Genomic DNA, 15,507 nt, shown 5'->3' with positions numbered 1-15,507 from the left:
CTAAGTCTTTCTCTCCTTCTCTTTTGAATCACCAAGCTTTGCAAGGAAAGGGGGATTTCTTTGCTGTAATTCTCAAAGTTCTAGCAAGAATTTGATACTCCAATCAAAGTATGCACCCCTAGGTATTTTATTGAGTTTTAACTAAAGTTTAGGTTGTGTATAACATAACTTTTGGTGTTTAAGTTGCTGTATGTTCTAAGGGGGGTTTGATTTGGTAATCTGGAGATTGTTTGAGATTGGTTAAATTAGTTTGAACTAGAATTATGGATTGAATTGAGAGTGAGCTAAGTTTGAGCTTAAGAACTCAAATATAGCTCTCTAATGGTGGAATTGGATTTTGTGTGTTTTGATGATTTCTATTGCTTGGGTTTGGTTTAGTATAATGCATACAGGGATTTTGGAAGTTATTGTGAAGTTTGGGGTTGTTTTGAATTAAGGGGAAGAATTTTTGGGTTCCCAGCTTAGAGCAAGAATTCGGTTCACGGGGCCCTGTTGCAACCGATCGGCCGGTTGGTCCCGAAACCGGACTTCGGTTGGGAACCGGCTTTCTTGGGTTGGGGCTTTTTCCCGAGCCCTAGTTTTTCCCGTTTTTAAGTAATTTAGGGTGTTGGCATCCCTTTTATCGATAGGGTTAAGTTTAGTTTCTATTTTAAATCCCCGATAAGTGTTTTAGCGAGTCTCTCACCGGATTTTTTAACATTATGGTTTAGGGCCCTGTAAAACGTCGAGCTGCACTTCCACTCAGGCTGACCGGCACACTTGAGCAAGGAACGAGGTAAGATAGCGTAAGAATATATATATAAATGTATATGCTTGTTTTGAATGTTAATGTGGTTACGGTGTTACCAACACGAGTACCCAGGGTACGTCGTGTTCGTGGTACAACACTTAGTAATTTCTGGGAGTACAGTTAGGGCTCTACCAACACAAGTACAAAGTTAGTACTTTAGTGCATTTGGTATAGCAGTCGTACTACCCTTAAGAACGTTCTTAATCATTTGGTGAGCTTCGTTGTTAAGCTCAGGGCAGCTTAATCATAAAGCTGGCTGCGTGCTACTTTTATATATTTCTTGCATATCTTACTGAGTCTGTTGACTCATCAGTTTGCTACCTTATGTAGGTAAAGGAAAAGCAAAGCTGGAGGAACAGTGAGGTGGAACTCGGCATGATTGTACATATCGCGGCAGTGCAACCTGGAGGGTTTCGGTTTATTAGTATTTTGGAGTCTGTATTTTGAGGATGCTTGTCCGCTAAATTAAAAAAAAATATATGTACATATTAGTAAAATACTTTTAACTAGTATTTTGATACTCGGGATCCCGATCCATATGATTATTAATGTATTAATTATTAAAATTAGATTTCGGATTTATTATTATAAAATACGGGCGTTACAGTTTGGTATCAGAGCCACTGGGCTGTCCAATGAAGACCGTCAAGATATGTACAATCAAGGCCAGTGTCGAGTTCGACTCACGGTTCCGTAAGCTTTATTTCTTTTTGAAAACTGTTTTAAGATATGTCGTGTTGTATATATGATTAATTGAGATGTTTTAAATTTTAATTGCGGTCTTGAAAATATTTTGACCACTGTCTGACCTACGTGCCTTGTGGGTTCGCAGGCTAAGTCCTAAATAATGGACGACCAGCGAAACGTTAGAAGGCAGGGTGAATTGGTTGAGACCGGAGGTGGTCGGGGTGGTAGAAATCCCCAAAACCCCCGTGGGCGCGGTAGAGGCCGCGGTCGTGGTCCGAGAGGTGGACAGTAGAATCCACCTCAGGCCCCGGTTGATTGGGAACAAAGGTTTGCTGAGATGCAAACTAGAATTGAGCAACAAGAAGAAGAGATCCGACGACTCAGGCAACGGGATGCTCCTGTTGAGCCTCCCCCGCAACCGCCTGCTGCGGCTCCTATAGCTCCTGCCGGCCACTGTGGTGCCAGCTGAGCAAAATATTGCTGGTAACCGCATGGAGCCTTTATATGAAAGGTTCAGAAAGCAAGCGCCTCCAGTATTTCTGGGAGGCCCTGATGTTTTAAAAGCTGAGCAGTGGTTGACCGTTATTGAGAAAATATTGAATTTTATGGGAGTGGTCGGAAATGATAGGGTGGCATGTGCCACATTTCAATTTCAAGAGGATGCCCTGATTTGGTGGGAAATGGTATCCCTCACCAGAGATGTGACCAGAATGACCTGGGAAGAGTTCCGGGAATTATTCAACGCCAAATATTACAATGAGGCGGTCGCAAGTGCAAAGCGGAAGGAATTTGTTGAGTTGGTACAAGGTGAGGGTATGTCAGTAACTGAATATAAAACCAAGTTTGATCGCTTGGCCAAGTTAGCCTACGGAATCGTACCAACGTACTTCAAAGAAGAAAGAAAAGTATTTGGTGGTGAATGCCAAAATCGACATGACTCGGTTATTACAACGAGTGATACAACAACTTATGCAGAAAAGTATTTGTGTGTGGAATTTCTTGTCTGTTATTGAATGAGTAAAATAAATATCATTGACTTCATGTTGTGTGGGTAGGTACGTAGGTCCATTATTAATTTTCACAACAAGGCATACCAATATGACACTTCTAATGTAATATAGGCAACACTGTTGATTCATCTAATGAAGTTAGAAAATGAATTGATATTATTGAAAACAAATTAGAACAAAAAAAGAAGAATTTTTTTTTGAAGAAATTAAATTATACAAATCTTCTTAACATGTAATGACCAAGAGCTTTAAGTTTATCTTTTATTTATGAATGCTATTTCCAAAAATAAAAATAAAAATGGTCCATGCTTAACCCAATCATCACATCCTCTTTGAATTTTACTTAGCAAGTTAGCAATATAATAATAGAACAGTGCTATAATGCTTATCTATAAAAAAAATTTCTTAGTACAATTATAAGGTAATATATTTTACGATAATTAACAATATTTTATAATAATTACTAAATTAAATTATGAGTTCTAATATTTAATAAAATATATTGTAATGTACAAAACACTACTAATGGGTTTTAGCACAATCAAACATTACAATAAGAATCAATTCTTGATTCTTCTTTTGAAACAAATTCTTCTTTCTCCCTTTCTATTACAATTAACTCTCAAAATACAACAATTTTAATTTCTCAACTCTCAAAGTTCTATCTTTCTTGCATTACATTTTCCTTATATTATAAATAAAGAGTTAAGACTACATATATATATAGTAGTTAAGTTTAGCTATCAAACCAATAAGAAAATTAAAGTAATTGTACAAATTATGATTAGTAATTTATGCTTTTAAAAAAAAAGGTAAATTGATTAGTAATAGTAAATATGTCAAATAATTTTGTATTACATTATAAGAATGTATAATTGTTCTTGTGTCTATGATATAAACATATTTTGAAATTAAATACATGAAGTAAGAATTAATTATTGAATCTTCATTTGTGAAATAATTATATACATGAAATTGTAGCATCCTTTGATTTGAGTTGCATTTGTTGGATGATTTGAGTACATCCCAACTAGGTTGGCACCCATTCAAACCACCAATCATTTGCAAAATTATCACTTTGTTCATTTAACGTCTATACCACAAGCATCGCCCCTTAGTCTGAATAAAAAAAAAATAATAATAAGTATTAATGTATTGATTTTATCAAGTAAGAAAGCATTAGTAATGAAATTGTACAAGTTGAATAAAATTTGTACCTCTGTTGTCTTGGGCAAATCTTTTACCTCAAGCACTTGAATTGTCTTATGCTTCTTTTGCTCTATTTTTTGGTAATTGTTGTGGAATTTCTTTTTTGTAGACTCTAATTTCGCTTCAAGATTAACATTTTGCTCTTGTTTCATGCATATTATATGCTTCTTTTGCTCAATTTGTTTCATTTTTGTGGACTCTGGTTTTGTCTCATGGTCAACACTTTCCTGTTTCATGCATATTATAATCATATAGTAAGAACATCAATGGAACAACTTATAATTTTTAATTCTTTGGCTAATAAATATAAATATATGTACCTTTTTAGATTTATCTTGCTTAGGCACATAATCAGGAAGTTTGAGAGTGTTTTGTTTTACTTGCAAGGAACTTCTGATAATCTTTGGTACCTCCATCTTTTTGGAGTAATCTTTCACCTCAGAAAGTAGGATCGATTGGTGTTTCTTTTTTCAATTTTTTGATAACTTTCGTGGAGTTTTTGTTTTGTAGACTCTAGTTTCGCTTCAAGATTAATACTTTGTTGCTGTTCGTGCATATTATAATTATCAAGTTAGAACATTAATGTAAAAAAAAATATGAATGTAATAAATTATAATTTATGTGTTTGTCTAATAAGTGTAAATATTATATACCTTTTCATCGGGTTTGTTCTTAGGGAGATGATCAAGAAACTTTTGGGTGTTTGGTTCTATTGTTGGGGACCTTTTGTCACACAAGTGCTCACGAGCCTTGTTACTTTCTGGTACCTTGATTTTTTTGGAAAAATCATTTACCTCAGAAAGTTTTATCGATTTATGCTTCTTTTGCTCTATTTTTTGGTAACTGTTGTGGAGTTTTCGTTTTGTAGACTCAAGTTTTGCTTCAAGGTCAACACTTTGCTGTTTTATGCACATTATAATTATAAAGTAAGAACATCAATGTAAAAAAAGGAACATAAATGTAAAAAAAGGAACATAAATGCAACAAATTATAATTTATGTGTTTGTCTAATAAGTATAAATATAATATACCTTTTCGAGTTTGTTCTTAGGGAGATGACAAAGAAGCTTTTGGGTGTTTGATTCTACTGTTTGGGACTTTTTGTCACACAAGTGATCACCGGCCTTGTTATTTTCCAGTACCTTGATTTTTTTGGAACAATCTTTTTCTTCATAAAGTTTTATCGTTGTATGCTTTTTTTGCTCCATTTTTTGGTAATTGTTGTGGAGTTTTCGTTTTGTAGACTCTAGTTTCGCTTCAAAGTCAACATTTTGGGACCTTTTGTCACACAAGTGATCATGAGCTTTGTTACTTTCCGGTACCTTGATTTTTTTGGAAAAATCTTTTTCATCATAAAATTTTATCGTTGTATGCTTCTTTTGCTCTATTTTTTGGTAATTGTTGTGGAGTTTTCGTTTTGTAGACTCTAATTTCGCTTCAAGATCAACATATTGCTGTTTCATGCATATTATAATTGTAAAGTAAGAACATCAATGTAATAAATTATAAGTTTTATGTGTTTGTTTAATAAGTATAAATGTATATACCTCTTCGGATTTGTTTTGCTTAGGCAAATAATCAGAAAGCTTAGGAGTGTGGAGTTCTTGTTCGGAATGTTTCTCACTCAATCTACCACCAACTTTGATTATATTTTCTTTTTCATCTTTATAATGTATCTTGAAATGTTGATCTAATACACATTCATTATACGTTGTTAAATATTCTTCGTCCATTGGGAGAGTTGGAAGTCCCATGATGTCATTGTCATCACTCTCCTTAATTCCATTAAATATGGAAGGTAAGCTATGTATCATGTCTTTATCCATCTATAATCAAAATTAAATTAAAGTATTAATAAACAGAATAAAGAAATAATAAATTTAATGATAATTAATTTGGAAAAATATATATATATACCATTTGCAAATTTTGTAATGTAAGATGATGAATTGTTATAGTATAGGCGGAAGAAGAGAGATTAAGAGTAAGAGAGAGTAATTAATTTTGAGTGTGAAAATGAGATTGAAAACGTAATTATTACTTATATATATAAGCTTTAAAGATATACTATTAGCATTAGAATTAGGATATAATTAGATATTATTAATAATTTGTAACTAATTTTTTTCTATTTTTACGTTATTATTATTTTATACTTTCTATTTTTATAAAAGTACTTATTTTGCATAAATATAAATTAATAAAGTTTTCACTATAGGTTTTGACTTTGTGTAGGTTTTGACTGGTGCGATGGCAATGGAACACCTGTTGTTACATCGTCATAGCCTTTCCCGGCGGTATCTTCTTCTTCTCCGGCACCGGCATCGGAGACGGTAACAACAGCAAGGGAATAACTTCGGACACTGGACCAGAGTTTGCCTTGGAAAAGCTGCTTTTCTTGAGGAAAGATCTGTTTCGTTGTTATGTACAAGAATCTGGTCGAAGGGGTTGTAAAGACTCAACCTTTAGTCGAAACAGTCAGACTCCATGAACTCCGACCGGTGCCGCCGCTGTCGGCACCGGAGAATGATTAGAAAGAGTTTGAGTACCTTGAGGTGGATAATGATGGTTCGTTGGTTAAATATAATTATATAATAATATCTTTCTTTTTAAAAATTAAGGTGATTTATTCCTTAGTGTTATATAATTTCCTTTTTTAATGGTTAATTAGTACATGTAAAATATATACTCATTAGTTAGCAACAGAAATATGGTACTTACTCACATATACTATCTTAGAAGCTATTTGAGGTGTCTAACTTTCACTTTGGTGTGTGTTTGGTTTCAAAAAATTTAGCTGGTTGTTTCCATTTTTAATGTTATTTGTTTCTATTTTTTTTTATGTTAGATGAGGTTAAATGCTACTTGTTTTCATTTTGCAACAAACTATAGTATCTATTCCGAGATTATGTTATTTTTCCATTTCGCAACAACCTATGAAAGATATTGCTACAAATTTTGTTTTTAAACATATCTCTTTCTGCGAATGATCTCGTCTTGTTGTGGCTTTCTGTGTGGAAGTGGTTGTGATGAGGCTAGCCCATTTTCTACTTAGCATCCCTCCACGTGAAACGGCAAGTTCCAGATGAGCTCGATCGACTCAGCGATGCACCTGCTTCACCTTCATCCATTCCAGAAACTCAACAACATTGAATTTTTCAATCACGAAAAGTCACTTCTTCTCTGTATCCAGGATTGGAATGCTTAGGATGTTGAAAAAATGATACATTTTTCCACAAGTTTATAAGAACAACAGAATGTGCATGTGATCAAATATCAATAATTTTGGTAACTTGTAACTAGTTTTGAATTTTACTAGTATAATAATGCTTACTTGCCAATATATGCATATTGCAACTTAACTAGAAGTAGTAGTGATAATAACAGAAATATCTATCAACAGTATTATACATATTTGCGTGGATTCATCGAGCATGACTCCTCCTCCTGATGAATTCTCGGACAAGGTCTGTCCGCCTACCTCTTGGCCCACGAGTGGAACTCGTGACCGGGGATTGGACGGCTGACCATTGGCTGTCTGGGAAGCATTCACCGTTGGGTCATCCTCGGTTTCTCCAAGGGGAATGACGTTCGGCGCCTGCTGGCCTACAGTCTGATAGGCTCTTCGTATCAGCACAATGGCTTGCCGACTACGATCTTCGATCTCTGCACGGTGAGCCCTTAATGCCTCCATCTCTTTGTCCCTCCACTCGGCGAACATACGCCTCTGTTCGTCAAACGCGAGGTTTACTGCGGCACGTAATTCCTCCTGATCGTGATGCAGGGTATTGTTGTGACCCTGCATGAGTCCAAGCGCAGCACAGAGGTTTTGCAATTCAGTTGCATCTCCGATGGTCGTCTGAGCGTTGATGCCTGGTGGAACAGTCATGTTATGAACGTCCTGGCTGTGTGCGGAATCGTTGTTTCCGGTCTCTTGCACACCAGGCGCAGTTTCAGTAACAGGAGTTGTTCCATCATTCACCACGCTTCCCGTCTGTCCAGGAATGACAGCGGGTGGAACCCTCGAACTCCCTGGGTCCTGCAACATCGGATCCAGCATCTGTGAGTTTGCTGGGTCGGACAGGCCTCTACGAGTTTGCACCATCGTGTCGAAAGAGCGATTTGTGATTCTTCTCTCAATGAAAGCACCAAAATGTTGACTTCGCTTTTAGCCAACGACAATGAGTATTTTTAATAAGCGATAAACGATATGTCATAATGAGAATATGTAAATAAAGAAATAATAAGAAGACACAGAAATTTTATAGAGGTTCAGCCCCGAGCAATTCGGTAATAGCCTAATCCTCGTTAGTTGTATTGACTTAAGCATAAGGAAGAAGATTCCTTTTCTTATAGCTCTTACAATAATATCTCTGAATATATAATTCTTAGATAGCCTTAGCTTATAGCGTTTCGGCGTATAATCTCTGTTTACAGTTTTTCGATCCGATCCCTTGCCCAGTGAACATTCCTCACTATTTATAGGGCAGGAAACTTGAGGAGGAAGAGTTTCCTCTCTCGTTATAATGCGCATAAACAGAAAGATCGTGTGATCATTGCTGAATGCTTGGATCGTGGGATTGAGGCCGAATACACCGATAGTGGGATCGTGTGTATGCCACATCCACGCAAGTTGATCCCTAAGTTATAGGGATTGAGCTGGTGACTCACGAAGTGCTTGGCTGAATTCGCTAAGTGTTGCTCATTCTGCACGGCTCGTTGAGTATTCCATTATGGACATGCCAGCGAGGCATCCTGCTCGGCATGTTGATCCGACCAGGTGCTCTTAGTAGATGCCACGTCAGAGTGCCAATTTTGGGATAACAGTTTTAATATTTTCTTCTAAATTGTTTTGCATTTAGTTTTGGTTTGAGTAAGGGCCAAAGAGTGCTACATACTAATAATTAGAACATTGATATTAGGCACCAGTGGTGCCTAGGACCTTCTCGATATGTCGAGTTGCGATTGGCTAGCGATACTCCCTAAAAGCTATTATATTAAATTATGTGGGACCCGATACTTAGTTGAACCAATAGCGATATTAACACATAGGAAGGTGCTAGGCACCACTGGTGCCCTTTAGCATTTCTCTAACAATTAATAAGAGTAAAATCACATATACAAATAGAAGTGATAAAAATAGTGTATATATAAATATTTGGAGGTGGGGGCAGGACTACCCTTGACTACAATATACTTCTGCCCCTGCGTGGTTGTGATTACGTGAACCTATACGTGAACGAATAGGTTCGGGTTTACTTTTTTTAACCTAAATTCGATCAACTCGTGTTTGATGTTCAACCTTATTGTGAAGACCCAAATAGCAAGTCGAATGTTCTATGACGCAGCGACCTGGTCGCGAAAAAACCCCATTTAGTCATTCCTCACTAACGGTCACAAAGACAAGTTGTCTTTTAATGAAATCTTCATTTCTTTCAAAAAAGACCCAAAAAAAAAACTTAGGATGTAAATGAAAATAATAGACATCATTTGGGGACTGAAGTGCAATTTATCCTAAAAGGAAAAAGATATAAAATGGCAAAATTCGGAAGTTGATTGAAATCAGAGCTTTATCTTTAATGGAGTTAGTTTATCTGTTGGGATCTCTCATCTCAACTCTCTTCACTTCCCTCTTACTCTCTCTCCTCCTCCCCTTCCGTCGCCGGAGCCACTCACACTCACTCTCCTTCTACAAAGGTACCGTCTTTCACGAGCGCCGCCGACCAATCCACCATTCCTTCACCTACTCCGTTCGTTACGCCCTCATTGACCTCGACTCTGCCTCCTCCTCCGCTAATTCACTCCCAAATCACCTCTCCGCCGATGAAGCTCGTCGGATTGCTGCCACTAATGGCCCTGTGTAATAATCAACTCTTAAATCGTTAACCCTTTTGTTTGTATGGATTTATGATTGTTATGTGTTTGTGTTTGTGTTTGGGTGAAAACAGGTTTCTTTTGACAATACCTGAAAGTGTTGGATATGAGCAAAATCCGTTGAGTATATATTATTGCTATGATTTAGAAGAAGGGTCTGCCCAGAATTTGAGGAATTGCATTGCTGAGGTTGATTTTCTATTTGTTGATGAATGAGTTTAAGCAAAACTATTTTAGGTTTAATTGCATTATTTCTAAACTGTTCTTTGTTGGTTAAGAGTACAATTCACAAAATTCCATTTTGTAGTTGGGTTTTAATTGATTCTATTAACTTTGTAGTTATAATTAATGAAGTAAAGAAACTAACACAATACTAGGATGGTCCTTTTGAGAAATCCAGCACAGGACACCATGAGATAATATTTTGAGTCATTTAAGGTATAACTAATGGATTGTTAGAACTTTACTTTTGAATGAACTGTTTTACTATTTGTTCCCTTGTTGAAGAAAACAAATGTTTAAAATGTATTTGTAGTATTTTGCAGCATTTTGGGTGCTCTCACATTTTCTTTTGCTAAAATCTAGAGCAAAAGGAAGAGTAGACTATTTTTTATTGGTGATTCACAAGTTGTACATTTCGGATTAAATCGCTTAAAATTTTAGTTTCTTTGTGGATATAAGTTAGCATACTCTATCAGTTTGATGTTTGATTAGTTATTGGTAGTGAGTTGCTGAAAGCTGTGACTTTATTTGCTGACATTGCTGTTAGTTTTTGGTTTCAGGTAACTAATACTCCATGGGGTGAAAGAGTGACATTTGTTTTTAATCCAAATTCTGATTTAGTGGCAAAACCGTTGCATGTCAGTCCTTTTATGGTATGTTTTAGTAGTAACTTTTCTCTTCTATATCAACATCCCACTCATACATAGCATTATGCTAATGTTCATAGCTCATTACCGTATTAGCATTTCAATTATGTTTACTGGAAATATAACTAATCTGCAAATTCTGTAAACTCTTTTGGTCTATGTTTACATGCTTAGATGATTTGCACTGTGGAATTAGTCATTTTCTGTAAGTTGCATTTGCTCTCTGGTAAATTACAGGAATACAAAAAACCCATTTATAATTCTTGATGAGATCTGTGAAAGATGAGAAATTCTCTCTATTCTTATTGCATGATCTTTTGAAGGAAGAACTATGTCCATCTTTAGCATTATACTGCTATTTTTCTCTGATAAGTTTTCATATGGTTGGTTTCTAGCTCATATGGGATATGTCTAAGAATTGAACTGGTTTGTAATTTTTTCCTCATAAGAAAAGAAAATACTAGGATATTTGGCTATATAGAAGTAATATAGGATCTTCCAGGGACACAGAATATGATGAGGTACGAATAGGAAGAAATTTAAGATTTTTGTAGCTGCTTGGTACTTTAAGACTAAGGACTTAAGACCTTTTTGTATTCTTAGATGGACCAGAAGTTGATATCCTACTGGCTTTTGTAAACCATTTCGATATGGCGGGATACTTTTCTTTCTCCAACCGAAGAGAGAAAACCTTTTCATGTGTGCTAAAACAATGTGTTTATTAAAGACTTTTCAATTGCTGATTCAGATAATTCATGAGATGTGCATTAATGCAATATAGTGTGTTGTCTCGAATTTGTTCAGTATAAAAGTGGGTGTAAGGTTGTTCTTAGTGGCCCTGGTCCATGCCAATTATGGTAAATGACCAAAGTTAACTAATCAAAATTGTAACTTTATTGTAATTCTACATGGGAAAATCTCAAGTATTCATGAAAATAACTGCAGGATATGTTTGGGAATTGGAATATCAAAGCAAGTGTTCCGGGGGATAATCTATCTGTGGCGATTTCAGTTCAGCATCCAACTCTTGGCAACTATTTCACTGCTACTTTGAGAGCCAAGAAAGTTCCCTTATCGTCCGTCTCTGACGAATCACTTTACTTCTGGTTGATGCCTCATAAAGTTGCAGTATGGATATATTGGCATGTAAGTGGTACTTCAAAACTCCCATGGCTTTTTCTTGCACAATCAACAAAACTTAAAACAACTCAATAACTGAGAATATTTTCCATCGACGGCATACCTAATGAACTTTTGACATGATTTTGTTTTGTACCAAATGTTCTTCTAGGCCGTCAAGCTATGGTGGAAAAATGTTTCATTTATTCAACATCCAAAGTATTCCAATCCGAAATACAGGGAAGAAGCGACTCTTCGCGATCAAAAACTTCGATGTTGTAGTGTGCCAGGATTGAATGATCATAGTCAGCATGTGCAAGCTGAACCGAGTGGAGATTGTATCGGTGACACAAACTCTGGAGCTCGACGTTTCACATGGACAGATGCTAAGTGGCCTTGGTCTTAATTCTTATAGATTTGTTCTCCCAAACCATGATCCTTGCCTTGTAGAGTTTCGCACCCTATTTTTTTTTTGGTTACAAAAATTTCCTTCTAAACTAAACAAATCGTTAGAAATATCTCCTTCAGTTGCATTCTTCTTATTTCTTTAAGAAATGTGTGGATGTAATACTAATGAAATATGACATTAATTTAGTGCAGTTCAAGAATTAATAACAGTCTAATAAATAACAACTCATAAATAACAGTTTAATAATTAATTATGAGAATATGTATATGCATTTTTAGAGTTAATATTTGTATGTTTAGTGTAATAAGTTTGACTTTGGATAAATTAGATTGAATCCAAATATGAAATCCGTATTTAGTATGGATTGAATGTTATTTGTATGTTTAGTGTCAATAAATTTGACTTTAGATAAATTAGATTGAATCTAAATATGAAATCCGTACTTAGTGCAGATTGAATGTTATTTAACTAAAATAGTGTTGAATTGATCGAATGAAAATTCTAAGAAAATAACTAGAATGTAACTGAAGGTGATATTTGCAATAATTTTTATAGTTTAGAGAAAATTTTTATAATAAAAAGAAGTTTATGCAGTAAAACTCTGCAAATGTCTAAGATCTTCAAACTAATGTTGTTTATTATAATTCTTAAGACCAAACTTAAAAGCCTTGCTATTTGTGTAAAGATGTTTAATTTCATAATCCTTTCCTTACTTAAATGTTTGGTCATAAGAGTTGGAAGGTCATATTGCCTTACTATTTACATAATTAAAGTTTTTTGTTAGAAAAACAAGTGGAAAGAAAATACCTAACCCAAAAGTACTCATTATGAAGTGCAATTTTCCCTTGTGTTCTTCATCAAAGATCATCACTTTCAATTTTTACAAAGCTTAAAATACATAACTAGTAATGATCAATACAAGAGGAATTGTGTTTACATATTATTATTATAGTTTTGTATTTCTTATGAACCAAAAGAATGGACAAAGTCTTATTAAGTTTGTGTACTCTTTTGGCAGTGCATAATTTAGTTCCTCAAAATTAAAAATCTCATTTTAGAGACATTTACATTGAACGTTAGAAGATGTCAATTAAGGTAAAAAAAAAATAACAAACAGAATCACAATTAAAACAAATGATCAAACACAAAAGCAACACAGCAAATGTAACTACGAAAATCGTAGTTACAACAAGAAATGAAACTTCGTTTAAGACTCTTTTTACAATAGAATTTTTTTACAAAATTTTGTTCACCACATAAAACTATCCTTCATTTTCTGTATATAATTATCTAGTGGTGTGTTTATTTACAAGTAATTAAAATGACTAAGAATAAGATTCACTACAAATTGAATTCCTCAATCAGATTAATAAATTAAAATCAAAATGAGTTGTTCACTTGACTTAATAGAAATCAAAATTAGAATCAAATTAAATTATAAAAATACTCTTTATTAAAATTTTATTTGGATTGTTTTTAAATTTTTTTATTGGAAAAATAATTAAAAAGGGATAAAAATAACATTTTATAATTTCATGGGACCCATATATTTCATTCTTATTTCAAAATTAGAAAAGTAAACAAGAAGATGATGATGATTTTCTATTCCATAACACACCTTTTAAACTAATACCAAAAACAAAGTCGAAATTCCCATTGAATATAATAAAGAAAGCTAACTACTTTAAATGGTATTATAAAACTTACAACTCTACAAAATATATTTTATTAAAAAAAAAAGAGACTTAATTTAGAAAGAAAAAAAAATGACAACTTTATGTTTTGTTTTTTTCTCACTATTAGTGAATCAGCATGCTCATCAATAATATCATATAATTTTTTTGTTTTTGTTGTCTTGTGTACATTATTTTTGACTTTTGAATTTAAGGTATTCACCAAGTTTAGAAGAAAACAAAAGAAAAACATATGAATGTTATTTACTTATTGGCCAAGTACTTTTCTTAAATGAAATATAAAGCATGGGTGTTATTTTCTGTACCACATATAAAAAACACACATGTTTATCTTATTTTATATGTAACTTTATTCTTCTTCCTTTTTGTCTCAACTTGAGTGTAGGATAAGAAAAAATTACACTAGTTAAGACTAATTTCAATTTTAATTTTGTTTTGTTACTTTTTTTTTTTAAAGAGAAATTTCAATTTTGTTTACAAAAAAAAAAGTATCATCAACTGTCTAACTTAGAAATGGCAATAGTATAGATTGAGGACGATTTTTAGATTACCACTCTCATTCAGTCAATTAAATATATAACTATATATTAATCAGTAAATTATTAGAGAAAAATTATGAGTATTTGTAACAGTTTACAATAGCTATTATCTAAAAATTAATTAGTATTTTTTTTACTCTTTGAACTTTCGACACTACTTGATCATGGTTGTTAAAAATTTATTTTAAAATATAACAATTATATAATTATGTCCATTCTATTAGATTTTGTTATTTTACCATTAAAAATAAGTATTTTTACCCCCTGAACTTTGATCAATATAAAATTTTGCTCTTTTTTATTAAAAATATTAATTTTAAAAAATATATTGTTCTATTAATTCTAAAGAAAAATTAATAAAAATTATAAAAACCTGATGAAAATATTAAATTAATTAAAAAATATTAAAAAAAAAAATCAAACTACAATTATTAAAAATTCAATAAATAATTTAAATAAACTAAGATTTTTTGAAAAAAAAAAAAAGAAAAACTAAACTTGTTTATATTTATAAACTCATATGTTAAAAAGTAAAAAATAATAATTAAAATTCAATAAAAATATAAAATTATTTTAAAAAATATTGCAAATTAAACTAAAAAATAATATTATGTTTACTTAGAAAAATCTAGATTTTTGAAGAAAAAAATACTGTTTTACAAATATTAAGTTTTAATATATTTTTTTTTTATCTAAATAGTTTGTTTTTAATAAAAATAAACAATTTTTCAAATTGTTTAATTATTTTTAAAATTTTAATAAGTTTTTTGCGGCTAAATCCTTTCAATATTTTAACTCTCTAAACTATAATTTTAATGTGTACATTCTTATACACGTTAAACATTTATATTGAATCTTCTTTATTTTACAGTTCTCCACCGTATTAATGACATCATTGTCCCCAAAATCGAACCTTCCACCTTTATGAACAACCGAAGATCCATTTATTTTTCTTGATTTGTAAGTACAAAATTATTGAGAGAGAGAGAGATGGTGTTACAAAATTCAATATTTTTTGTCAAAACTTCTTTTTTTTTCCTCTAATTGATTGGTTATTCAGGTCCTATCTCAAGATTACTCTAGTAAATTATTGATCTTTCATATTTTTGTAATTTTTTTTGTTATAGAAAGTTGTTCTTCCAATTATGTTGTTTTCGTGTTCAAGATGGATCATTATGGTTGGGAGTTGGCCGTGCGACTTGTTGTGCGGACCATGCTTGAGAAACAAGAAGGAGAAAGATGGAGGGAGGTGCAAAGAGTAAATGCTGTGAATTTTGGTGAAATTTGGATTGAAGGAAGAAGATGAG

The 15,507-nt window shown here is 33.1% G+C and overlaps 1 protein-coding gene across 1 annotated transcript; it reads left to right on the top strand.

The window, feature by feature from the left end:
* Nucleotides 1–9,248: 9,248 nt before the first annotated feature.
* On the top strand, nucleotides 9,249–12,214 carry LOC115698232 (uncharacterized). Its single transcript, XM_030625431.2, has 5 exons — nucleotides 9,249–9,556; nucleotides 9,645–9,759; nucleotides 10,353–10,445; nucleotides 11,385–11,585; nucleotides 11,731–12,214. The coding sequence occupies exons 1-5, from the start codon at nucleotides 9,276–9,278 to the stop codon at nucleotides 11,962–11,964; spliced, it is 924 nt and encodes a 307-aa protein (XP_030481291.2). The 5' UTR covers nucleotides 9,249–9,275; the 3' UTR covers nucleotides 11,965–12,214.
* Nucleotides 12,215–15,507: the final 3,293 nt, after the last annotated feature.

Source organism: Cannabis sativa, chromosome 7, assembly GCF_029168945.1.
Source record: "Cannabis sativa cultivar Pink pepper isolate KNU-18-1 chromosome 7, ASM2916894v1, whole genome shotgun sequence".
Lineage (NCBI taxonomy): Eukaryota > Viridiplantae > Streptophyta > Magnoliopsida > Rosales > Cannabaceae > Cannabis > Cannabis sativa.
The sequence above is the reverse complement of the archived record's forward strand: the minus strand, read 5'-3'. Positions and strand labels throughout refer to the sequence as shown.